The sequence below is a fragment of the Silurus meridionalis genome, chromosome 14, assembly GCF_014805685.1.
Source record: "Silurus meridionalis isolate SWU-2019-XX chromosome 14, ASM1480568v1, whole genome shotgun sequence".
In the NCBI taxonomy this organism is placed as follows: Eukaryota; Metazoa; Chordata; class Actinopteri; order Siluriformes; family Siluridae; genus Silurus; species Silurus meridionalis.
In genome coordinates this window covers 15,259,964-15,285,882 of record NC_060897.1, presented here as the reverse complement: position 1 = coordinate 15,285,882, position 25,919 = coordinate 15,259,964, and the positions used below count along the sequence as shown (strand labels likewise).

The following is a 25,919-nucleotide window of genomic DNA, read 5'->3' as shown; positions in this document are numbered from 1 at the left end:
TACTCTGTTTCATAACCACTTATAACTACGTGTAATATATGGTCAAAAGTGTGTGGATACCTGACTGTCTGACTGACACCAGTCCTTCTCACTATTCCTAACATCAGTGCCTCATCTCATTAATGCCTTCCTGAGCAAATGAGCACATATTCCCTGTTAAATCTATTGAAAATCCTTCCGAGAAGAGTGGCGGTTATTACTGCAGCAAAGTGGGAACAGAATATGTAATAATATCTACTGTTTTGGAATGAGGAAAGAGGTCAGTTACTCATCTAGTGGTAAGACACTGCACAGCAGCATTCGCTGATAACAGAGAATCCTAGACTACATTGAACATCCTGATTCTCAGCTGCATTCCCAGGACGGACACCCTCTGGGTAAAGACACATTCTGGTTCAATATTAGTCTGAGCCACATTTACATGTTTTCAACAAGCAGGTCCATGTGCTGTGCAGAGAAAGAAGTATTTCATGCGTGCTAAGCCAGGCTGATGCAAGTGATGTCTGGTCTGGGATTAAACCCGCTTTTCATCATGTGGGAAAGAGGGACAGTGTGTGCCAAGGACCCAGAACTCACTAAGGCTAAAGACATACAAAGATCAAAACAAAGCAGACTTGGGGAAAGCCAGGGAAGACGGAGAGAGAAGAAGTCAGTAATGCATTCTGTTTTCCGTAGCTGAAAAAGGGCTGCAAAGATACAGAGCGAATGCTTGATTCTCAAGCTTCATGGAGATTAAAAGTTATTGCCCAGGATGATCCGAATTTCTTTTAAATAGAAACAAACAGAAAATTATATATATAAAAAAAAAACTTACAGCATACATTTTATCCATTTATACATGTAATTTGGAACCCAGCCATTAGGGTTGCACAAGACAGTGCACTCTTAGTACCGGTCCCAACGTAAAACTTGGCAAATCAAATATGCGGATCATATTTGGTTTGATTTGGCCCGGGTTACCAATGACCGTCACAGGTATTGTTAGCCAACAGGGTACCGGTGAAAATTGGACTACTGTTGGCCGAAGGAGGAGAAGGAGAGGAGGAAGACATCTACAGAGACAGCAGGGAGAGGAGAGTGGGGGTTTGGTTTGGTATTTTAAATGTTGGTACTATGGCTGTTCAAGGGAGAGAGATAACTGATATGATGGAGAGGAGAAAGGTAGATATGTTGTGTGTTCAGGAGACCAAGTGGAAAGGGAATAAGGCCAGTACCATTGGAGGTGGGCTTAAACTGTTCTATCATGGTGTGAATGGAAGGAGAAATGGTGTAGGGGTGATTCTGTAGGAAGAGTACAGTAAGTGTGTAGTGGAGGTAAGGAGAGTTCCTGATAGGGTGATGAACGTGAAGCTGGAAGTTGAAGGGGTGATGATAAATGTCATCAGTGCTTATGCTCCACAAGTGGGTTGTGAGATGGAGGAGAAGGGAAGATTCTGGAGTGAGATAGATGAAGTGGTAGAGAGTGAACTTAGGAAAGAACGATTGGTGATTGAGGCAGATTTCAATAGGCATGTAGGTGAAGGGAACAGAGATGATGAGGAGGTGATGGGTAGGTATGGCCTTAAGGAGAGGAATGTGAAAGGGCAGATGATGGTAGATTTATCTAAAAGGATAGAAATGGCAGTGGTAAACACTTATTTTCAGAAGAAGGAGGATCATAGGGTGACGTATAAGAGTGGAGGGAGGTGCACACAGGTGGACTATGTTCTATGTAGGAGATGCAACCTGAAAGAGATTGGAGACTGTAAGGTGTTGGCAGGGGACAGTGTAGCTAGACAGCATCGGATGGTGGACTATAGGTTGGCTTTAAAGGTGAAGAAAAAGGAGGAGAAGAATGAGGACTAAAAGAAAAATAAGATGGTGGAAACTAAAGGAGGAAGACTGTAGTGTGAGATTCAGGGAAAAGGTCGGACAGGGGCCCGGTGGTGGTGAAGAGGTGCTGGATGATTGAGCAACGACTGCAGAAGTGATAAGGGAGGCAGCTAGAAAGGTACTTGGTGTGAAATAGAAAGGAAGACAAAGAGACGTGGTGGGGGAATGAGGAAGTGCAGGAAGGCAGAACTAGAAAGAGGTTGGAAAAACAGAACTGGATTTGACATAGAGACGAGAAAAGTAGGCAGGAGTACAAGGAAATGCGGAAGCAGGTGAAGATTGATGTGGCGAAAGCCAAGGAAAAGGCATATGAGGAGCTGTATGAGAAGTTGGACACTAAGGAAGGAGAAAAGGATTTGTACCGATTGGCCAGGCAGAGAGACCAAGCTGGGAAGGATGTGCTGCAAGTTAGAGCAATAAAGGATGGAGATGGAAATGTGTTGACTAGTGAGGAGAGTGTGTTGAGAATATGGGGGGAGTATTTTAAGCAGTTGATGAATGAGGAGAGAGAGAGAGAGAGAGAGAAGGTTGTGGAGATAGTGAAGCAGGAAGTGGATAGGATTAGTAAGGAGGAAGTGAGAGCAGCGATTAGGAGCATGAAGAGTGGAAAGTCAGTTGGATGGGTATCTGCAAAAGTGAAAGGGAAAGTTTATAGGACTGTGGTGAGACCTGCGATGTTGTATGGTTTAGAGACAGTCGCATTAAATAAAAGACAGGAGGTGGAGCTGAAGGTAGCAGAGCTGAAAATGATGAGATTTTCATTGGGAGTGAGGACGATGGACGGGATTGGAAACATGTTTATTAGAGGGATGGCGCATGTAGGACGTTTTGGAGACAAAGTGAGAAAGGCCCAATTGAGACGGTTTGGACATGTGCAGAGGAGGGACATGGGTATATCAGTATGAGAATGCTGAGAATGGAGCCGCCTGAAAGGAGGAAATGTGGCAGGACGAGGAGGAGGTTTATGGATGTGATTAAGGAAGACATGTAGTTGATTTGAAAGAGGCAGATGTAGAGGACAGAGTAGTATGGGGACGGATGATCCGCTGTGGCGACCCCTAATGGGAGCAGCTGAAAGAAGATACATACCTGAACTATTTCCTGTAGCAGAAAATGATAATGTATTGAAATGAGCACATTAATGGAAATCTGTACTTTATTTTACCTTCAAAGCTAAGTTGTTTAAAAAAATGAATCAACAATCAGATTCAAAAATTTTGTGTTATAAACTCCCAATGCCCATTGGTAGGTCCGGATTTACACTTCGCACTTTGTGAACTACATACATTTTCTATTACTTTTACTGCAGATATCAAATAATTTACAACAATTCAATAATTACCAGTTGCTGAATCATACATGATCAATAATTCAATGATTTAAAATTAACTCAATAATTTAAATAATATGCCAGGCCAGGATCTGTTTCAGTAGTTTTACATTAGCAACTAAATTATATCTGAATCTCACAGAAAAGTCTCAGAAAACACTATTTTAATGGCATTGCAATGATGAATGCATCTGTATCATCTTACTATGCTGCCAAGCTGTCCTTGAATGTGTTTATCTCTTTTTTTTCTATGAATGATGTGGCAAGAATGACATTAATCCATGGGTCTGGATATAAACTTGTAATGTTTAACGTAAAGTTAATGTAGAGCAAAACTAGATTTCTCTTTATTTTTTTCCCCCTCATGCATCAAAATAACCATGGCGGATTTCCTCCATCACACGAGCTGTCATTTACTCTGGCTTAATCTTTTATTTGGAAATGAAGCCTTTGAAAATTTGTCAGTGCCATTAATTTGCCATTTATAGCAACAGAAAGTGGTCCCTAATGCAATATTGGAAATGGATCAGATTCTCATCCTATGCAGTTTGAACTCCATGTTATAAGAATTTCTCAAGGATAAAAAAAGTGGGAAAATAAGACACTGAGCCCCCACTCCCAAAAAAAAAAAAAAAAGCAATGAAAATTATTATGCAGCCAAACCACAGGAAATATAGTCATGGAATTGACTGGCTGAACCAAACATCTGTTGTTCATGGATTCTGCCTAAATTTAAGCCTCTTTTCTAAGGAAGGTGCTAATGCCTAAAGCAAACGTAGTGGAAAAATGCACAAATTTTATCGCCAGATGGCAAAAGAAAAAAGAAAAGAGCAAATAAAGAATGAAGTTAAATATCAGGTAAATGATTAAGCGTGATTTGAATATTTTGTCTTTATTAAATAATTATCATAAAAAAAACCCCCACAGATTCTGTATAACAGTGTGTCGTAAACATGCACGTAAAAGAAACACTTCCAGTCTCTGGAGCCAGTTGTGTATTAGCACACAGTACTTGCTTCAGGCAACACTATTTATTGGGAACTGTCCTGGATGGGCTGCCAACTGACTCTGGGCCTCGCCCCTTTCATCTTCAAAAAGACTGAGGAAACTGGGAGCCTGGAGGGTGCCAAAGCAGAAATTCCAGGTTGAGAGGAAACTGAATACTCCAGCTTCAGCCCAAGGACAAGGATATAAGCTCATTCCCATAGCGATCGAAAACAAAGACTCCAAAACAAGACATGGATCAATAAAACCTTCAACAGAGTATTAGCATGGCACTGCTTTTTTTTTTTACTTTGCCTTGTTTTGATGGCTGTATGTTATTCGAGAATATGAATTTTCCTTTGAAATGATGCTGGACATTGGCAAGCCTACTCATAAACTCTAAAACAAAGCTGGGCTCCTGAATAATTTATTCTTCTGAACCTTCTTTTACATCCAAGTTGTGCAGACCACATCAAGAGACGAGTCAAACTGACTCATCTTCAGTGTATGTGTGACGGATTTGTGCTCGCTTTGTCAGCTTTACAAATTTTAAAGATTCCAGGAAGAATGCCGGGTGGAAACGCCTCCTTTTTTTTTCCGGTTGCAGCTGTGAAAAATAGAATATATACATAATTTCTTTTTCAATCTAGCAATCGACATTTTCATACTGAGAGTTATACTGTAATCAGCCAGACACCGTGCGCTCCAATTTAACATCTCAACTCAATAAAAGTGACCGGTGGAAGGGCTTCGTCAGCACCATCATCTCTCTTTCCTGAATTCCATCTTTCAGATGCTCTTACAGAAAATATGCCATCTTGAGAAAAGTAGTCACGAAGGCCATCTTATCTCTCTCAGACAGCTTTGAGGCAGCCAGTTTCCTGTCAGCAGCAGCTAAAAAAAAAAATCTTCATCTAGCAGCTAGAGTAAGCATGATGGACACCAGTTAAAATGCAACAGGAGAGAAAGAAAAGTTTTCAAAAACCCACCAGCAACACTTTCATGTCAAATTTTATTCCATTATAATGATGGAAGAAAAAAACAGGCACTTTGACTGAATTATTTGGGTTCTGGATTGCCGTTATCTATTAGATCTGAAAACACTGAAAAGACAATTCAGTCAGAAAATGTACATCTACGCTATGCTGCCTCTCCACACCTGGCTTGGACCGTGGAGAACGTGAGGTTCGCTGAAGTTCACCAAATAATATCACCACGATGGAAGGACGTGTTCAGGCCAACAGCAAAACCTAGTCCCTCTGAGATCCAGCAAATTTACACGGGGAGCAAATGCAGGATCCAAGCCACTGGCAGCTTCTTACTATAGCTGACGATTTCCTTTCCTTGGCTTCACATCCTGTGCGGCCTGTCCACACCACCACACTCAGTAATGACATGACTGATAAGGTGCTGGATGAATGGCTTTATGTTGTGTGTGGAAACACGGCAAAATACAAAAATCATTTGTTTTGGACGGGAAAGCAAAAGGTATTGCTGGATATATGTTCTAGCTTTAAAATTGAAAGCTGATGCACTAACACAGTTCAGGTTTTAATGACAAAGAGAGAGACATAAAGACCTAAAAATGTGTTTGAAGTACATGAGTACATTAAATTCAACACGCTTTCATTTGATCGACTCATGTTTTTCTATTCTTGCAAAACTCTTCTAAAACAACAGAAGTCCAGTATAGACAATTAAAATGAGATTTGCTGTATAAAACCTGGTTTAATGTGGCTTAGTCTTTGACTGAAATGGCATTGAAATGCATTAGTTTTCATCTCGAAGCTTTTCCCAAGCTTTTACTCATTCAGTTTGCTGAACTCCGTACAGAAGCTGCTCTGCTTGACGTCTTTCCTGTAAAAAGCTAATAAACGTGCTTTAGCCATGCTGACAATTTATATTTCATCTCAGGGTTTGAAGAGTCGAATACATCCCCAGCTGGGGGTTCGGTTGTCAAATGGTGTCCCACAGAGGCTTCGTGATAACCAGGCTGGAGAGGAGCGCGAGCTTTGGAGAAGTAGCCATGAGAAACCCGCTGGTAAACAAAATAGTTTCTAACAGTCTTATTCAAGACTGTCATTAATATATGCTAAGTAGATCTGGGAGATATAATGACGATATAAGCCTCCTCTTATGTGGAGATGATGGCTACCTGCAGTGCAGCGCAAAAACCGCGAATGCGCCCAGCCGCTGCACAGAGGTTTGCAAAGCACCAGCTCATGCCAACCCCAGCTCAAATAGATGAAATAAAAAAGGACAGAAAATGCAACCCAATGGGGACAACAAAAGGCCAGAGCTATAATGCACCAAAGGATTTGCCTACTTTATTATGGCAACCTGTGTTCTCAGATCCTGGGGCTTTTCGATTTCTTGCTTTAAATCCCGCTCAAAACACTGTACATCCTTCGCAACACGTACAAACCGTAGATTTCTTTTGCGCACAATCTCATCGCGAATAGTTCTTCAAACATTTTGTGGGGCTGAAGTTTCTGCGATAAAGTCTCAAGCTGAATTTTGTTATGCATTATTTATAACATCCTTCAGACACAACTTTGTATATTCTTTTTTTTGTAAAGAATATGAATAAAGATGTTTCATGGATCGTGCGTATACTTAGCTAGCAAAGCAAGAAGAAGAAAGCGAAAGCAGAGAAAAACACATTGGAAAAATATGGGAATATGGCAAGAAAAAAAGGGGGGGGCGGGAAACACATACCTGTCCATCCCGCTTTCTCCATTCTTGGGTCTGTGCTTGGTGCTGGGCCATGGCGGACCGCGCCTGCTTCTCCAGACTAGCAATCTCCCGCTGATGATCCTGGACCAGGCTGTCCTTCTCAGTATTGTGTTGCTGAAGTAGGTGTGTCCTCTCTTGCTCATGCTGCAGTTTCAGCTCCATAATCTGATTGGACAACAAGGGGTGAGACTTCATCAGCAGTACATCCCTGTCGTCATGACAACTTGCGCATCTTTCAGCGAACGAGGGGAAAAGGGAAAAAAATTGCCGTTAGCTTCTCTATTTAACGAAACAGGACATCACTGTACGCTCATAGGTCCAGCGATCCTCAACGCCTTCGCTTGCCACTGCTTATAAAAATGAAAAACTTGTCTTGAAGAGTTTGAGAGATACAGTCCGTGCTCCATGCAACCAACGCCATATAGCTTACTGGATGTCTAAAATCATTGTAAGCTACATGCATCAAACATGCTTTATAAGAGATAAAACAACCTAAAAATATTTTTGAATCTAGCTAATCTGTAACTACCAGTATCCTTGTTGAAATCCATTACATCAGTATGTTTCTACTACAGTGTCCACTTACCGCTGGTTGTCTGGTTGAAGCTTTGAAGTTTCACGGTGTCAAAAGCTGATTAGGATCAAACAAAAAATGTGGTTTAAAAAAAAAAAAAAACACTCATGGCGAGTAAAAAAAAAAAGAAGAGTCCAAATCCTCAAAGTGCGAGGTTGTCAATAGTGTTGGTAAAAGGCACAAAAGTGAGCGGCTGCATTATCTTGCTGTTCTCCACCTGCTGTGTGGTGAGTCGGTGCTGGGAATTGCAAAGCCGCCGATTTAGGTTCCCAGGCTCCGATCTCACTCCCCTCATCGACTGGGAGAAGGGGGTGGTGGTGGGGCTGGACGATGACCTTGGCCGGTCCTGCCCTGTCTCCCCGCCGGCATTGGAAGGATCCAGTACCCCCAGCTTTGATGCTAATCCCCAGCGCATTGTGAATCCCGGCACCCTACCTGGCCTGCACACTGGCTGAAGACGGCGGCGTTGCTATTGAGAGCAGGTGATGAATAGAGCTGCCGCAAAAAGAGCCAGAGTTTCCCCCCGGCACGATGGAGAGCAGGCCACAAAGAAATTACTTAATGCAGTCTCATGGCATGAGCTCCCTAATTTAAAAATCTCTTTTGCTTAATTTTTGTATTATATTATTAGGTGTTTGAAAGCAATAGATAACGAATGACGAACAAACAAGAAGCAAAAATCAACAGATTGTCTGTTGTGCCATCTGAATGTGATAGAGTATTATATCCATGGCTATTGAAGACATACCAGTTAAACAAAAGGGCTTCCTTGGAACAAGTCTACCTGAAACCATTTGGACATAAAAAATAAAAAAAATAAATCTGCCATGTGTGTTAACCAAAGCAAGAAGCGAAAGCGTAAACGAAAATAGACGGGGTCGGGAAAAACACAGACGCCCAATTCTAGACGTCACAGCGAGGAGTCCACTGAGTGCCAAGCTCTTAAAGCGGCTGCACTGAATGGCTGTTGTCAGTGGGATAGACGTGATTAGTACTGAGGTAATGCGGCAGCGGCCCAGCCGAGGAGACTCCCTGGGGAATATTATGGACTGGGAGAAGAGAAAAGTCTGGCTGCTCTCAGCAGGGGTTTGGCATGCAGAAGAAGGATATTTGGGGCCGTGGCGGCAGATTTGTTCTCTTCTTCGAAATGCAGAAATGGGTGTGAGAGAGAATGCGAGCTAAGTTTCCCTGCTTGTGTGCTAATGAGCCTTTTAGATGAAGTATATGTTTGTGCCATGGCTTAAGATCTAAGGAATAAATATCTAAAGATTGGATTAGTTACTGAGTGTTATGACTGAATGGAAACTCTGTTTCATCCTCTCAAGGTCTGGTGGTGACGTTACAGCAGGGAGGAGGTCATAAAGGAATGACACTTCTATGCAGCTCCTCTCATAGATTCATGAAACAGGGATGTTTGGACCCACGTGAATGGTTCGTAACTCAGTGGCCCAAGGCTCATAACAGCAGTGGCCAAATGCTTCACGCATCTATCATTTAAGGTAGAGATGATCCACTGAATATTTTCAGAGATGTCGTTTGCACTAATGATAAATATAAGTATCAGAACATTCATTTCATTAATGAACTGTAAGTGTTTTTATAATAAAAAGTATGCTTGATGATCTACATGCACTAAGCACTTAATAATGGGTAGGTCCCCTTGCTTTTAAAGGCATGGATGCCATAAGATGTAAACATTCGTTTGAGATTTTAGTCCACGTTGGCACGATTATATCACCCAATTCTGTCAGATTGTTTTTAAGGAGCACTTTCTTGAAATCTCCCATTCTACCACATAAAAGGTGTTTCATTCGGTTCAGATCCCTTGACTGAAAAGACGACATTGAATAACATCGACCGTTGAACAGTACGTTCAGAAAACCAGATTAAAATGACTTACTTTTTGCCATTATCATGCAGACATTCCCCACATCGTTACACTGCCCCCACCAGAATGGACTGTTTTGCAGTTTTCAACTGTCCAGTAATGGCAACCCTGTGCCCACTGCAGCCTCAGCTTTCTGATCTTGGCTGACAGAAGAAGAATTTGATATGATCTGCTGTTGTTGCTTATCCGCCTTAAGGGTCGACATGTTGCACTGGCCGAAATACTTTTCTGCTCAGCACAACTGTACAGAACGATTATCTAATTTGTTGTAACCTCTGTTACCTCAAACCAGTCCACCCATTCTTATTTGAACTAGATCTTTAACAAAACATTTATGTCAGCATTTACTCGATGTTTATCTTTATTGCACCATCCAGATAAAACTCCAGACACTGTTGTACGTGAAAATCCCAGGCCATCAGCAGTCATAGAAATACTCAAACATTATACGATCAAAATATATATTTCTTTATTTTACACATGCTTATACAGTGAATGGCTTTAGCTAATGAAATTTGCTGGATGGAAATAGAATGCAAAAAAGTGAATCTTCACATATTTTTCTTGTTAAATCAAATGGGGAGTTAAAAAGTACTGCAAAGCCTGTGACAGTCTGTTTCCAGTTAACGCGCTATACTAGTTGTTTTGGTTGTCTCGTTTGTTTATTTTTGTTTTTTTTTCCTCACTTGAGGAAATGCTGGAAATCATCTAATATTACCACGTAACATATCTAGCTTTACTTTTCAAAGACTCTGTCGTGGTAAATAAAAAGAAGGTGAGCCAAATTTAAGCGATGCTGAGCGGGTGACAGGATGCTTCAAATTAACCGGTTTTAGGAGCTGCTAGAAAACATCTATTACATCATTACGGATAGAGCTTTGGAAGACTTTTTCACTACTTCGAACATATGCAGAATAAAAAAATGATGAAACAACTCAAAAGATTGATTACTGAAACATGCTACCATCCGATACTGGCAAAATTCATTACAAAAATCCATTTTGTTTTCCATCATCAAACCACGGATGCTTAGCATCTCCATTCAATTTCAAATAATTGACACAATGACATTGTGTCAAGCAACAAAATGACATACATGCACTGTTCCTCCTCACACCGATTATTAAACGAATGGGTTTTGATCTATATATCATTATTATATGAATGAGCATGTTACAGGACGCAAGAGAAATACAATACGTTTTATCTAAATACAAGGTACAAACTGGAGGTACTGAAAAAGAAATGCCTATAGAGCATCATCTAACTCTGACCCCCTTCTGTCCCTGCACTAACCTGCTGCTCGTATTTTTGTTGGAGCTCCTCTAGTTGGTGGCCGAACTCCTTTGTTTGCTTCTCTCTCAGTAACTTAGAACGCGACAGATCAGCTTCCACCTTTTCCATCTAGAACCAGGAACAAATAAATAAAATGGGTATATAATGTACATGAAAATATTGATCTTGCATGGGAATATCAGCTATTCTAGTCAAGACCTAAAGTATGACATTAACAAATAATTCGAGTATTTTTTTTTTTTATTAAATGATCTAAGATCCTGTAACTTTATTGAGTGAATGAAAGGTTTACTGATGGTCACAGTTAAAGAATCTCACCTCCACATACTGCAGCAGTGAAACTGAGATTACTGACTATCAAAAATCCTAACAAAACTCAAGGGCTTGAGCTTAAAAATCCCTGAAAGCTTGAGCTATAAATCTAGGCAGTTTGAAAGCATCTACTTTGCACTTAGGGCTGGACCGAATTTTTTCCGAAATTCACCTTGTAGCTTTAAAGAACCGAAGCCAGAATTTGATCCGAGTTGATAATTTATGCCTTGCATATGTCTTTTAGGTCTCTTAAGATGATTTATGACAATTTTGAAAGCCTTGTTGGAAGCAAAGTTGGACATACACTGACCTCCGTCTCACACCGAATGCCACTAAGCTTTGAGACGTCTACCCAGTAAGTCTTCTGTCTCCGATTTTATGGCTGCAGTTTAATTGACTAGATATTTGGCTTCACACCGAACACATGCACGACAGATGCTTTTCACGGAGACCCTGATTGCTACAAAACACAGAATGTGTTTACAAATTCACAGCACAACATCAGAGTCGGAAAACAATTGCGTAACGTAACGTCTGGTATAAAATATGGCCTGTTTTGACAGTCCGAGAAGCCCCAATCACCATCACCCTTGGGACATGGAGGCAGCTGGGGCAGGATGAGGTTAAAAAAGGACATCTCAGCAGGCCTTTGCACTCAGTCCCAACATCTGAGAGCAGGATGTGTGCAGTGGCAGCACGGTGACAAAGTACGCAGACTGTCGTGGTCTAATTAAATGTTCGATCAAACACTTGCATGCACCATAGTTTTTTTGGGAGCAGTTTCAATAGATTTACCTTGTGCCATTAAGCACAAGTTACTTTTACAAGCACACCTACTATTACAGAATACACTACTAGTCAAATTAACACACTAGACTGTGTGCCCCTTAAGAGAAAAAAAAACCCTTCTCTAGTAGTTACATTACAAAATTTTGTATTTATAGACTGAATGAATTTTCTAAATGATATTTGCAAGAATCTACCTGACTAATGTCTAAACAGTAGCAGCCTATAATAGGTCATTTCTATTCAATGTCTAATTCACAGCACACAATCGTTCACTATTCGAATCGAGTGCAAGATTCTGCTTCTCACTTTCAAAGCACTTCATAATCTTGCACACTCAAACATCTCTGACCTGCTTCATACCTACACCCCAAACTCTCAAATCTTCCACATCTGTTTCCCTCATTGTACCTTATTTCCGTTTAGTCACTATGGGGTTTAGGGCATTTAGCAGGGCTGCTCCTCATCGCTGGAATTCTCTTCCACAATCAAAATTATAAACGATTTTATGATTTCACTACTGTACGGTTTTGAAAGGCGCCTTTAAATAAAATGTATTATTATTAAGTAGCTTTTCATGTACAACTTAAGCTAAATACAAAGACTTAAACATAAACCACATGAACAAAGGTTTTAGGCTACCTGACTTTTCAGGTCATATGTTGTTCTTCCCCAAACCGTTTCCACAAATTGTATAGGATGTCTTAGGATGTGGTAGCATTACATTAATCATTTACTTAGAGGCCCAAACCTGTTCCCCAGTGCACAAATCCAGCTCTATTAAAATATAGTTCACATGAGTTGGAGTGGAACATCTTGAGTGGCATGCTATAGAGCTCTGCCCTAAACTCTGACTGCACCCCAGCCTCCTTACCCTACCATCAGTACCCTTGTGACTGAAGGAGCACAAATCTCCACAGCCGAACTTCAAAATCTACTGGAACATCATCTCAGAAAAGTGGAAGTTATTCTTTCAGCAAAGCAATTCATTTTTATTTGTATCGTGCTTTTAACAATAAACATTGTCACGAAGCAGCTTTTTCACAGACACGACGGTGATAAAGAATGAAAGAAAGTGTAAGTTTGTCCCTAATGAGCGATCCGGTGGCGACTGTGGCAAGAAAAAACTCCCCGAGATGGCAAGAAACCTTCAGAGGAACCAGACTGTAGAGGGAACCCATCCTCATCTGGGTGGCACCGAATATAATGTCCTTCTATTTATTTATGCGAATCTATTGATCAGGTATCCGCAAATGTTTGTCCATATAGTACAAAACCGCCACATTTACAGCAGTACAGACCTCTGTCTATGAGAAGACTGTATAAACAAAGTCATAATGATTGAGCATTATTAATGTGCGAGCTCACCTGCTGCTTCATGTCAGCGTAGGCTTTTTCAGAGCTGAGCTCCACTTGCTTCTTAAAGCTCTCCAAAGCACACTCTGCCTGCTGGGCCTGCTGTCTCTGGGATTCTCTTAGGTGGCATATGTGATCCTCTTTCTCCCTGGAAGGAGAGCATACATAGAAACAGACACATAGTCAGAGAATGTACAAGAGATTCACTCCACTGTCAAAAAACAGTGCAATGCACAAGGTTCAGTATCAGAGTATTTTTCTATTATGGTATAGAACGCATACACACACACACACACACACGATGCATCCATTTCTCACTCATTTCACATCCTGTCACATCTAAATACAAGTGTTAGAATTGATAAACCAAGAGAAGTGTGCCTAGCACTCAACATTGGAAAAAAAAAACACATCAGCCAAAGTTGGGGGTATAAGGCTGCATTGTGTACTGCCTACTTTTCATGACCTGATGTTTGCTGCTTTTACACTGACAACAGAGAGAACTTCATGGAGGCGCTTGGAACCACAGGAGCAGTGCAACCAAAGCGAACAAAACAAACAGTTTTTCTACCGCATCCTGACAATAATACTGAGAGACAGCAGGCCAAAAGAGCTGTCAGAGTCAAGACAATGCTCAGCCCGCGATGAAACTGACAGCTGCGAAGCGCCTGTCAAGCTCTTCTCAAAGCGGGGGTGTGGACTGTGCCTAGCATGAGTATTTGCCCCCTTGAACTTGTCTGCATTTTGTCACATTATAAACTGAAATGGTTTTGATTAGAATGACAAGTCATGAATTTGCAAAATACAGCTTATAATTATATTGAAGTGACTCATGGTTGCTTCTCTGACTAACACCCTCCTTACACAGTCCCTGGATTTTGGCCTCCTCTAGACAGAGTTGCGGTCGTGCCATTTTCTTTTCATTTAGAAACAGTGGATTTAATGGAATGACACAGGGTGTCCAAAGTTCAGGATATTTCCTACAACCAAACCCTGATTGATCCTTTTCCAGAATCGTGTCCCGGACTTGTCTTGTTAGCATCTCGATCTTCATAATGCTGTCTGTCCGCTCTTTAACATGCTCTTGGGTCTTACAGGATCTGGTTCTCTTTTAATTGAGTTAACACACAGGCCACTTCTAATGGCGAGCGAAACAAATATAGTGGTTTTAATTGCAACAGGGGTAAATCCAATCTCATTTTTGTTTTTTTTCCATAAATACATTTGCAAAGTATCTGCCTAACCTCCACGCTTTCAATATTATGTACGGTTTAGATTTACGTACAATATAAACATGTCTCTTTCAGTTGGTAAAGCTGGAAAAGTTCAAGCTGGAGGGTTGGGTGAATACTTATGCAAAGCACTGTATCATCAGTGCTGCAGCAAAGGCTCATCACTCGTTTTCCACCAAGTAAGCATCATTATGGTGGTAATTACATTTAACTGACAGAAAGATTTGCTAGAGTCTTTGAGACCAAAACATAAGCATGTGATGAAACACAGTAACCTCCACATCCTGTCAACAACAACAACACCGAAGCACAACATATTACGACATGTGGTAGAAGAAAAACAAACAAAAAACGCATTTTTGCGCGTCCCCCCCCCCCCTCGTTCTTTTTTTTTTTTTTTTTTTTGAAGAACCCACTATACATAAAGTTCAAAGAACATTTAATATGGTTCTCATTCCACAGTAACAATTCATAAAAAGCTTGTGGTTTGCGTAGTCAGTCGAGACTGCTCCAACAACCAATTCGGGACATAAAAGCCTTTAAAAAGGACAAAAAAAAAAAAAGTCTTCCACAGAGGATTTTCCAAAGTAAAGAAGGAAACAAGTGTTTCACATCAAGCACTGTCGAGCTAAATGACAAACAACCACCTACTGCATGTCTAATGTGGGAGCTGTCCTGCTTTAGCAACTGTTGTTTTCTTATATTACGGATAGCCATAAGACATAATAATAACAGGAAACAATGTCAACAAAGAGAGAGAAAATGCACACCAAAGCTGCCTTCTTCTTTTTCCCCAGTGTAATTTTGGTCCGTCTCATGTTTGACATCAAACGCTCCAAAAATGGTATTTTTTTCCCCTGCAATGTTGTGTATTCGGTAAGTCTGTAATTATTAATCTGTCTTGCTACATGAATACCTACAGGGCAGACCCAGACACAAAAGGACCTTCTCTGGATCTCTGATGTGGAGCAGCCTGCTTTGGAGAAACAGAGATTAAAGTAAAGCAAGGACAGGGGAGGAAAAAAAAAGGACAAACCCACAAAAATAGTTTGCTGAGACTTTTGGAGTGAGGACAGACAAGGTGGCTGACTGAGAAGGAATAAAAAGGGATAAAAATCCGACCTTGGGACTTGTTCTTTTGCATCCCTGAACACAAAGTGCTAATCTCTGGTCTGGCTAAATACATCCAGATCATGTGCTATAATCAGAGGGCTATTTATTTCATAATCTTACACTACAATCCATAATATAAATGACAAACATCCTGTTGATCACAAACACATCACAAAAATACTCTTTGCCTCCACTGCTTGCGCTGTGTGTGTTTTTTTCAGTGTGCGATGCGAAGTGAGGAGCAGACAGTCTGTCACCATCTATCACAGTGAGAGAGCGAGATGAGAGGGCAGAGCGAGGGACAGTGGTGAACGAATAAAGAAACAGAGGGCGGGAAAGGGGAATGCCAGCTCGGTCTCGGCTCTTGGATGGGGTTTTTTTGGTCGGAGAAGTGGCAGGAGAGGAGGCTCAAATTAAAGACGTGCTGTTGGACCAGAGGAAATCCTTTTCGTCCCGTGCTCTTAAAAGGCTCCTCGAGGGGGAGCGGTGGAGGGCGGAGGAGTGAGAAGGGAAGGACTTAAGGCAAGGGTGACGGAGCTTCCGTCCAGCCACAGGCCAGACAGGAGGGTCCGTTTTCCAGCCGCCTGAAACCACAAGACGCCTCCCATGTGGAGAACAGAGAGCAGACCGAGGAGCAAACTCATCTCCTGCCGCAGGAGAAAATGACTAGAGAGCCTTTGAAACGCACAGCAGTGGATTCAGGCCCCCCATTCATTTTCATAGAGCTGGCTTTCAATTTCCTTCAACGAAACTGGTCACTTGCACTCGTGGCGGAAGTGTGTGTGGGGGGTTACGTGTGTGGCAAGCATAGCAAAGCCCGGTGGCCTCGTCAGCCCACATGAGTGTCTTGAAATGCACGGCAACACAGCACACAGACATGAATCCAGTGAACAAATGTTAGAAAATATGAAGCAAGTTTTTTCATGTATTGACTAATATAGCGTTATGGTGACAGCATTTTTTCCTCATCTCTTGTTGAAGCGAAAACTATATAAGTAGAATTTATACTGTGCCGATTAACAGGTGTAAAGTTGGTTGCATAACAGCGCAGCATGTAGTGCTGCCATCCCACACCTTCAGGGTTTCACATATTCTTTCATGTGAGATTCCTCCAGGTGCTTTGGGTTTTCCCCACCAAAAACACACCATGCATAACAGCGAAAGATAGAAGATGTATGTATGATGGAACTGCGTCTCATCCTGGATGTATTGGGAGGTGGTAGCTCAGTGGATAAAGCATTGGACTCTGGATCAGAAGGTCACAAGTTTAAATCCCAGCACCACTAAGCTACCATTGCTGGGCCCATGCGCAAGGCCCTTAACCCTAAACTGCTTAGTTCTAAGTCTTCCCCGGATAAGGGCGTCTGCCAAATGCCATAAATGTTATTGTTTTCCACCTCCAGTCCTCCTGTCCATCTTCTTAAAGGTGAGCACCACTGCACTAGTCACAATTACACTAGACCTAGTCACACTAGACCTCAATTCCAATCAATAGCAGGACACATGGCTGTTGAAAATGAGGGGAAAAAACACATCAATCAATGTCTATCTCAAAGTGTAATTCGACGTTTTCTGAGAAGTACAAAGAAACGGATGACCTTTTAAAGTGCACATGCTCGACGTTATGGACACCATAAAGTCGGCACACCTACAAGCATATGGCCACATGCATCCCATGTGGGTTTTCTCCTCTCCACAAGACCAAAGCCGAAGCCGGACCAGGCACGGCATGAATTCTGCTCCAGTGGAATGCTAACGAATCAGAAACAGATCAAAGCCCCAAGAAAGGAGGCAGCTCGTGAAATGAGACGGGAAAATGAAAAGCTGAAATATTCAGAGTCCTAAAAAGAGTAGTGCTCTTTTCTCTGCTCCCTCTCCACCCTCCCCACCATCCGTCTCTCCCCGGGGAGGGAGTAACGGAACGAGTCGGAGAGCTCCCAGGCCTCTTGACTGACATGCAAATATGCAAACGTTCAAAAATAACATCGGCCGCAGTTGAGAAGAACAGCGACTTAACACCGCACGACTGTGGTCAAATATTCTGTCTGAGGCTCGACGGAGAGTCGGGATGAAAAAAAGAGAGGCAGAGAGAGAAAGAGAGAGCGAGGGATAGTAATGAAGCTAAATATGGTAAATGGAAGCTGTCTGTGATGATCACAAGGGTGTTTGTTGAAGATTTAATGCGTTGGGATTTAAAAGAGAAACTCGGGCCAGTGTAAAAGAAAAGACCACGCAGTGTTAGTAGCTGATTCCCAAATGTGCCAGTAAAGTCACAGTGTATATAGCGAGGAACCAAATATATTTTTGCTGCAGAACTGCCTTTAATTCGGTGCTTTTATTTTTCTTTCTCCACACACCATGACAAAAGAAAATGAGATAAAAGAAAAAAAACAAAATAAAGTTGATTCAACTGTTGTGAATGCAATGGGAGTATGTCTGTGTACACAATGCCATGCCATGGACTGATGTGTATTCCAGTCTCACTACCAGAATTCCCAGGATCCCCCACAAGACATTACAGTTCCTCAAGCAGAATGAATGATGTCATCTCAAGAGAACAACTTTCGTCCTGCTAATTGAGGCACTGGGTACCACCTGGGTAAGAACAGCTGAATTTAAAGAGTCTTAAACTGATGTCATTCTGCTGACTATGCTATGATTCACACCATAAAACTCTGTCTTCAGCCCGTTTGCTTTTATAAGTGGGAGGCGGAAGTTGAGGAATGTGGTTTGTAAATACGCCAGAACAAAGCATTTGCTTCTCTTAATGATTGTCTGAGGAAATACTTTAATTCAGGTTCAAACTGCACAGACTGACACAAAAGAGATGAAAAACGAAGAAGAAAAAAAAGAGGCTTGCACACTGCAATAAACATCTGCCTGCTTTTCCACTGATTTGCAGCAGGGTCAAGCCTCTCCGCTCTCCCCAAGCATGGTCGAGATGAACTCTTCAGTTTCTCCACTGACCCTTTAGAATACTTTGGTTTGAATTACCCACTTATGGGGATGGTATGGACAATCAGGCTTGTATTAGCCACACATGGATGCAAGTCGTAATTCCTGAACAATGCAAATCGGAAATATCGTAGACGTTATTCGACCGAAGGGAAAACAGATGAGGGAGAGGAAAGGTACATTAATGATGCGACATTCATCCAGCAGTCTTCTTGTGCAAAAAATACCAGCGTTTATGATGCCTTAGTTTTGTACCTGTGGGAAAATTTATGGCTGATAATAAGATGCAAAGGAATGTGTTTGAACAGATCACAGCATATTGCTTCCTTTTCTTCCCTCTCTTCAGTTTGGTTACTTGCCCATTTTTAACCACTAGTTAGCTTCTATATGACATGTGATAACACTATCAGAGGAGAGAGCTACACTATATTGCCAAAAGTATTGGGTCACCTGGTCATACGTTTGGTATGTGATTTTTGAGCATTGCACTCCACATTTAGTCCCAATTTGCTCTTATAATTTCCTCCACTCTTCTGGGGAGATGCTTCACTAGATTTTGGAGTGTGCTTATTGGATATTAGTGTTCATCAGCCACAAGGTTATTACGAAAGGCAGGTACTGATGTAGGTGAGGTAAGGAGGCCTGGGGTGCAGTCAGCGTTCCAATTCCTCCCAAAGGTGTTCAGTAAAGATGAGATCAAATCTCTATAGCAGGCCACTCAAGATCTTCCTCTAAAAAGCATGTAAACCATATCTTCAAGGAGCTCACTTTGTGCATAGGGGCATTTACATGCAATATATTATAGCGCATCTAAAGACAATTAAGTGCCTCCAGCTTTGTAGTAACAGTTTGAAAAAGAACCACATATAGCAGGAAAGGTAAATATAGTGTATCTAGCATCTTTTGCATATATGAGGTGATGATGAGGTGAAGTGAAGTGAGCGTGTCTTCAATCAGTCTCACCGATGGCCAATTTTGCTTCCTCGGTCCTCAGATATGTGCCATCGTTCAGATTGAGAAAAGAAAACACTTTTACACAAAATGTACTATGAAACACTAATATAAAAAGTTAAAGCAACACCAACATACAGTGTACCATTATGTAGTATGTGTAGTATGTCTACACAACAGTTTTGGACCAATCAGCAGCTCTTATAGAGTTTCCTCTCTACATGTATCAAGCCATAGCTCCATGTCCCACATTCTTTTTAGTCTCACCTGCACCTGACATATTTGCTGAGGAATGTGCAGTGAGATAAGGTGGCTTCAAAAGAACACGGGTTTATTGATTTCCATGCTCCAACCATCTCCCAACATCAGAAAAAGTCTACAGTGGGTAAAAAAAAAAAAAAACCTGAAATGTTGTACTTCCACTGCAATGCTAGACAGACAATACATGGATGACTGGATGGATGAATTATATTATATAAGATTTCGATTAGATTAAATCTTTATAGATCTATTTGGATTTGTCCAGTCGAGCATTGCTGTGCAGTGCCTATATGTTAAATGTACACTGTTGGTTTACAATAAACCAGAAACAAATTGCCAATAATAGATAAATATATAATAGATAAATAGAAAACTCTAGAAAGAAGTGACCTTAAATGGTCAACTCAAATGACCTTGCCAAACCTTACCCAGGAAGTCAAAGACTGATGTTTATAAAAAAAAAAAAAAAAAAAAAAAAAAGAACAACAAGAAATGAGCGCATTTCAGGGCCAGAACCCCAGAGCAACTCAGTAAGACCAAGGTTATTATGTTGTTTGATGCTGGCCTCTGAATTCCAAGAGACTCTGACTTCCAGCTCTTGCCCTTCCCCCGTATAGACACGGCCATAAGCCCAGTAGTCGAGTAAATTTCACATCTGCAGACAAAACGCTGGGGCCAACCATGTTGTCCTGATACACTTTGAGGTTTACACCAGCATCTGTTGCCAGATCAAGACTCCACTTGCCCTTTACCTGTGCTAAAGGTCAATTTAAACAAGCCCAGATCCAAAGTCTGCTAGTTTATTGCAAAACTCTTTGAAAAAGTGATGAAAGAGAAGCAGAAGCGCAAAAACGTGCCTCAATCCATAAGAATTAAGGCAAAGTGGCTTTGAGAAGCCAGGGTCTCATCGGGTGAATAGGGCAGTGGACATAAAGATCTGAGATGGTTACAATTAAAGACAGAGGTTCTGGCGAGATGGAAAACAGAGGAAGGGTCTCCTAACTGCAAGCAAAAAAAAAAAAGAAAAAAAGAAAAGGGAATAGTCATTTTCAGTGTGTGTTTTTAATAGGAATATCATGTGCAGCAAGCTCTAGTTTCAGCATTCAGAGCCAGTCGCCACACAACATTTTTGCTGGTATGCTCATTCCCTCTGATGATCAGAGACGCATGAGGATGAAAGATGGAAACTTTGTTTTCATATTCAAGCTTTGTACTTCAATGTGGCGTTGCTATGGTAACACGCAAGGAAAAACGACAAACCAAATTGCATTTGTATGGGATGAGGGGACGATTATGTGAATATTTATTTGTCTTTGAGTAAAAAAAAAACAAAAAAAAAAAAAAAAAGAACAAAAAAAGCAGCACTATTTCAGATGTGTATTTAGAATACCGAAAGCATATACACAGTCCCGCACAAATACCCCTGGACTGAAAGACAATGAAAATGTCCCGCACATCTGGATCGTACTCCTTTGACATGCAAAAAGACACGCTAACATGCTAGATCTTTGCTTAAGGTGGAAAGCCGACGGCACTCTGTGTGGTTTACTTTATTTAAATGACTCTGCACGTCCTCACCATGAGGCAATGCACATTTGATGAATGTTTGAAGAGTTGGACGGACTTGCTGGTCAGATGCAGGTAGTGGAAGAGAGAACTTAGCTCCTAGAATTGCCCGTTGACGGCTCTGATTTGGCGTCTACATTGTCCTGTATGGGTGTTGGGTGAATTATAAGCCTTTTTTTATTTGTGATACAAATTCACCCAAAGAAATTGCTTTAGTTTATTACTAGAAACATCATAAGTGAATACTGCAGGTAGCATTCAGGTCTATTTCTTATAACCAACGCCGCGTCTGAGCCGTGCTATTACAGCAATCAACACCTTCCCAGTTAAGAATCCCACATCCCTGTGGTTTGACGAAAATAATGATTCAAACATGCGTGCAATCTACATTTGATCTACATGCATTTATCTGACTGTGGAATTGAACATTTATCAGAAATCGATTTAAAAGAAAGAAAGAAAAACTTCAACACACCATCAACTATGATTTGCCACATACATTACTGTAAAGCATTGCAATACTTGTTCAGTTGCGCTGTCCTGGGCTTTGGGTGTGCTCTGATGACGCTCACAAGTAGCTGGACCACAAGCAGTGTCAAAGCTCTGGGATTAATCGAGCAGAACTCACTGTTCATTCAATGCCCTTCATTCATTTCTTCAGCTGGATAACATGCTGTAATTTATTGCACTATACTTTTAATAATATCTATTTGGAAACATTCAGAAAATGTAGCTAATCTGGATGGCGTCATTAAAAAGGCATTAGGAGTTAATAGTGCAAATCTATAATAAGACCAGCCCATTGTTGCCAATGTGGTGTGATATACCACAGTCAGGGGTCAAGCAAACAAGCAAACAGCAAACAGTGAGCTCATAGGTTGCAATTAACTAAACCTTATGTCATTGTTTACAACTGGGTTGTGAGATTCTGGGTCAGCATGTGCGAAAATTAGTTTGGAGATGTTTTCTCAGGTAGCTTTGTGCTGTCACATCTCTAGCTACATTCCTGTGTAGGGGAGCGAGCTGAGCTGAGATCATAAGTGAGTAGCAGTAACGTAGATGGCATTTCCCATTACAGGCTTTTCGGAAATGAAGCTTCCAAGAAATGTCACCGTGACTCGTACAAAATGCAGCTTTACCAGCGGCACTACGTGGACGTGAGGAATTCCAGACAGCGCAAATAACTCAATCAAAACACAATACTAGCAGGTGCTTTTCACATTGCAGAAATCCAAAAAAAAGCCATTATTTTGATATGAATCATTAAGAAAGTCTGGACCCGAATCACTCACCTGAGTGCCTCCTCCAACTTGGTGGTCTTTTTCCTGCCTTCATTACGCTCCTTCTCCAGCTCGGCCTGCAGAGACTGCACCTGCGGCAGAACGAGACGGCACGGGTGTCAATCAATCACCTCGTCTAACCGGCCCTTACTCCCGTAATTTATCTCCGCACAGCCAAAGCTCTGTCTGTTTACAGCGCCCTCCACTTCCTCTATCTCCTAGAGATCAGAGGTCAAGTCCTGCTCAACCCTGCCTGAGTGCCTGCAGGTGTACAGCGCCACGGCAATCCAGATGTGCGCCACACCGTAAGCCTTTATGACCCTGGCCGAGACTTTGAAGGCAGACCGCGGTCCAGGTGTTGTTGGCCTCGCTCTCAAACATGATCTCTGCTTGATCGCGATGGCCTAATTCATTACGATGACTTCCTTTCTTTTCATTTTAGACTTTTTTGTTTTTTTATGACAGAAATGACGCTTTGAAGGGGGCCTGTAAAAAATGTTCAAAGCGAGGCCAGACACGACCGGCGATTATCAGGTTATGCTCGGCTTTTACGGCACGTTTCTCTACATGTCCAATAATCAGAAACTCGATTATCGTCTGTCCCCTGTCCACCCACTGTCACCTATCAAATATGCATTTAGGCAAAAATTTTAAACAAAATCAAGTTACTCATAATCGTGCGACAAACCAACAACTATATACACTATATGGACAAAACTATGGCGACAACTGACTTTTTCATCCACATGTGATTCTTCAATAAACCTTTACCGCAAAGTTAAAGGCACATAAATAGATTTTCCCTACACTTGAAAAATGAGATCCAAACCTGATCCAGCATGGCAATACCCCCATACACAAAGCCAGCTCCATGAACATATGCATTAAAACGGGTTGGAATGAAAGATCTGCTATAGAGCTCTGGCCTCAACCCTTTCTGAACACCTTTGGGAAGAAATCAAACACTGACTTCCCTAAGACCTCCTCACCCTACATCAGGATGAATGAGCACAGATCTCTATATCTCTAATCCAAAATCTAGTGGAACATCTTAGAAAAGTGGAGGTTATTATAACAGAAAATGGGGATGTTGAATGAGATATTCCAAAATTATAAATACAAATCTCAAATACAAGTTTACATAGTGTATATAAGACAATGATTTATGATGATCATAAATTTATTTTCCCAAACATGATACTGGGGAACACATCTGGGCTAGAAAACACACAAAAGATTTAAGCTCAGTAAATATTTTAACCCAGGACTGAACCTTGTGCATGTGTATGTGTCTCACCACATTTGCGAAAGTCAAAGAAAGTTAGTTACGGTAGTTAGTTAGATAGTGATCAGGGAAATGTATTTCACAGTGTCCTGCAAGAAAAAAGCAATACAAAACACCGCATTTATTACTTTCACAGTAGAACGTCGTCTTGTCCAGGTGTCAACAGAATTCTTCAGAGAAAAAAAAAATCACCTTTTTGTCACTGGTGTGCTGAAGGTCCATTTTCTCCTGCTGCGTCTTATTTTCCAGATCCTGTTAAAAAAACAAAAAAACAAAAACAATAATCACAACAAAACAACAAAAAAATCAATCAAACTAAATCAAGCTTGACTGTGTGTGTGTGTGTGTGTGTGTGTGTGTGTGTGTGTGTGTGTATATATATATCGTAAAAAGCATTTCACTATATGTCATCCTCTATATGAAAATGTATGTGACAAATTACATTTTTATTTGAGCTTTTCAAGATGCTTTTTAAGTATATAACACAGGAGCCCGTTTTTTTTTCCAAGTTCAGTGCATAAATTATGATCCATAATAAAAAAAAAAATTAGAAAAAAAAAAAGACGAATATTTTCGATGTGACTGGCGGAGACTTAAGTGACAGTAATAAATTAGACACGTATGTCATGAGTGTTTACCCTGAGCTGTTTTTGCCTTTGGTGCTCGCTGTCTCGCAGCTGCTGTTTGAGCCGCGCCACCATCTGTTCCAGATCTGCGATCACCTCCGATGCCTGACAGCAAGTCCACATTTAAATTAAAAACGGTTACCGCAAATCATATTCTTTTCTATTTCTAAGCATAAAACCTTTCAGACACTAGATTTTGGAGTGTGGTTGTGGAGATTTGTGCTCAAGGGCGTTAAAATTAAGTACTGCTACAAAGTGAGAAGGACGTGGGTGCAGTAGTGCTTAATTTCAAAGGTGAACAAAGGTGTTCAATAGGGTTGAGCTCTATTGCATTCAAATCAAGATCTTCTACTGTAACCCATGTAAACCTTATCTTCATGGAGTTGGCTTTGTGCACAGGGGCAGCGTCATAATGGAACAGGATTTTGTGTCTCCTAATTTAAGTAGAGGGAAAATGTAATGCTACCACGATCAAAGACATTCCTATACAATTGTGTGCCTTCAAGCTTGTGGTAACAGTTGGGGGAGTAACCATATTTGGCTGGAAAGTCAGGTGTCCCAATACTTTTGTCCATATTGTGTATTTGTACTCTGGAAGAAAGAAGTACAGGTAGTCATCGACTTACGACCTATGCAACTTACGACCACAATCGCTAGCCACGGCGTACGTTATTTTTTTACCAGCTTCCGGCATAATTTCACAGTACTGTACATATAGCCTACTCTACTTATGACCAAATCGTGTTACGACTGTCGTACTAGAGCTCGCTAGCAAGATCAACAACTGGACCACTACCGTGTTCTCACCTGTAGAACATGATTGAGCTTTCCAAAGTCTAAAAGTGAATCAGTGAATAAAAACTGAGGAGTAGAGGTCTTGTCATGAGGCTACCTTGGCTACAGACAGCGCATGCTCCTGCTCAAAGTGGTTGATGTCTGCATTGTGTTTGGCCTGAAGCTTTTGTAGTGTCTCCTCATGCTGCTCACTCTGTAGATCCTTCTCCCGCTGTAGAGTCATATTCCTGAAACACACACACCACATACACACAAGTCTCTACTCAAGGGTGGATACTTCAAAAGAAGGCACTATGTTGATTATTTATACACCAGGTTATGAATGTTTGCGTGTGTGTGTATACAGTACCTGCATTTGGTCTCCTGCAGCTCAGAACTGATGGCTGCAATGTGGATCTCCAGCTCAGCTTTCTCCTGTGTGACCTTCTGCCTGAGCAGGTTGCTGTTCTCCACCTCCACTGAAAGCTGCTTCACCCGTGCCTCCAGATCATGCACTGTGTGCTCCTATAGCAACACACACACACAGAAACGGCGAGTAAAAAGAAATGCCGTTATTCACCTTATCGAATGCATAAAGTGCATCCTTATAACTGAAAACTCCTGAGGTGATGACTTCATGCTTAAGTGTTGACATGCAAACAAGTGTTACTTTCCCTTTTGAAGTCTAGGGTAGGGACGTATGGTGGTTTTTGTGATGGATCTTGGAAGAAAGGACAAAACT

General features: G+C 41.3%; 1 protein-coding gene across 13 annotated transcripts in view; it reads right to left on the bottom strand.

The window, feature by feature from the left end:
- cep112 (centrosomal protein 112) overlaps nucleotides 1-25,919 on the bottom strand; it is a 139,609-nt gene that overhangs the window by 49,316 nt on the left and 64,374 nt on the right. For 12 of the 13 annotated variants that reach the window (XM_046866277.1, XM_046866283.1, XM_046866284.1 and 9 more), the window contains 8 exons: nucleotides 25,548-25,702; nucleotides 25,296-25,425; nucleotides 24,416-24,508; nucleotides 23,970-24,029; nucleotides 22,505-22,584; nucleotides 13,147-13,282; nucleotides 10,681-10,788; nucleotides 6,905-7,087 (listed from right to left, as the gene is read on the bottom strand). In XM_046866277.1, coding sequence (XP_046722233.1) covers nucleotides 6,905-7,087; nucleotides 10,681-10,788; nucleotides 13,147-13,282; nucleotides 22,505-22,584; nucleotides 23,970-24,029; nucleotides 24,416-24,508; nucleotides 25,296-25,425; nucleotides 25,548-25,702 — 945 coding nt within the window. The remainder of the gene's footprint in view (nucleotides 1-6,904; nucleotides 7,088-10,680; nucleotides 10,789-13,146; nucleotides 13,283-22,504; nucleotides 22,585-23,969; nucleotides 24,030-24,415; nucleotides 24,509-25,295; nucleotides 25,426-25,547; nucleotides 25,703-25,919) is intronic. The other variant, XM_046866285.1, reaches the window with a different exon arrangement.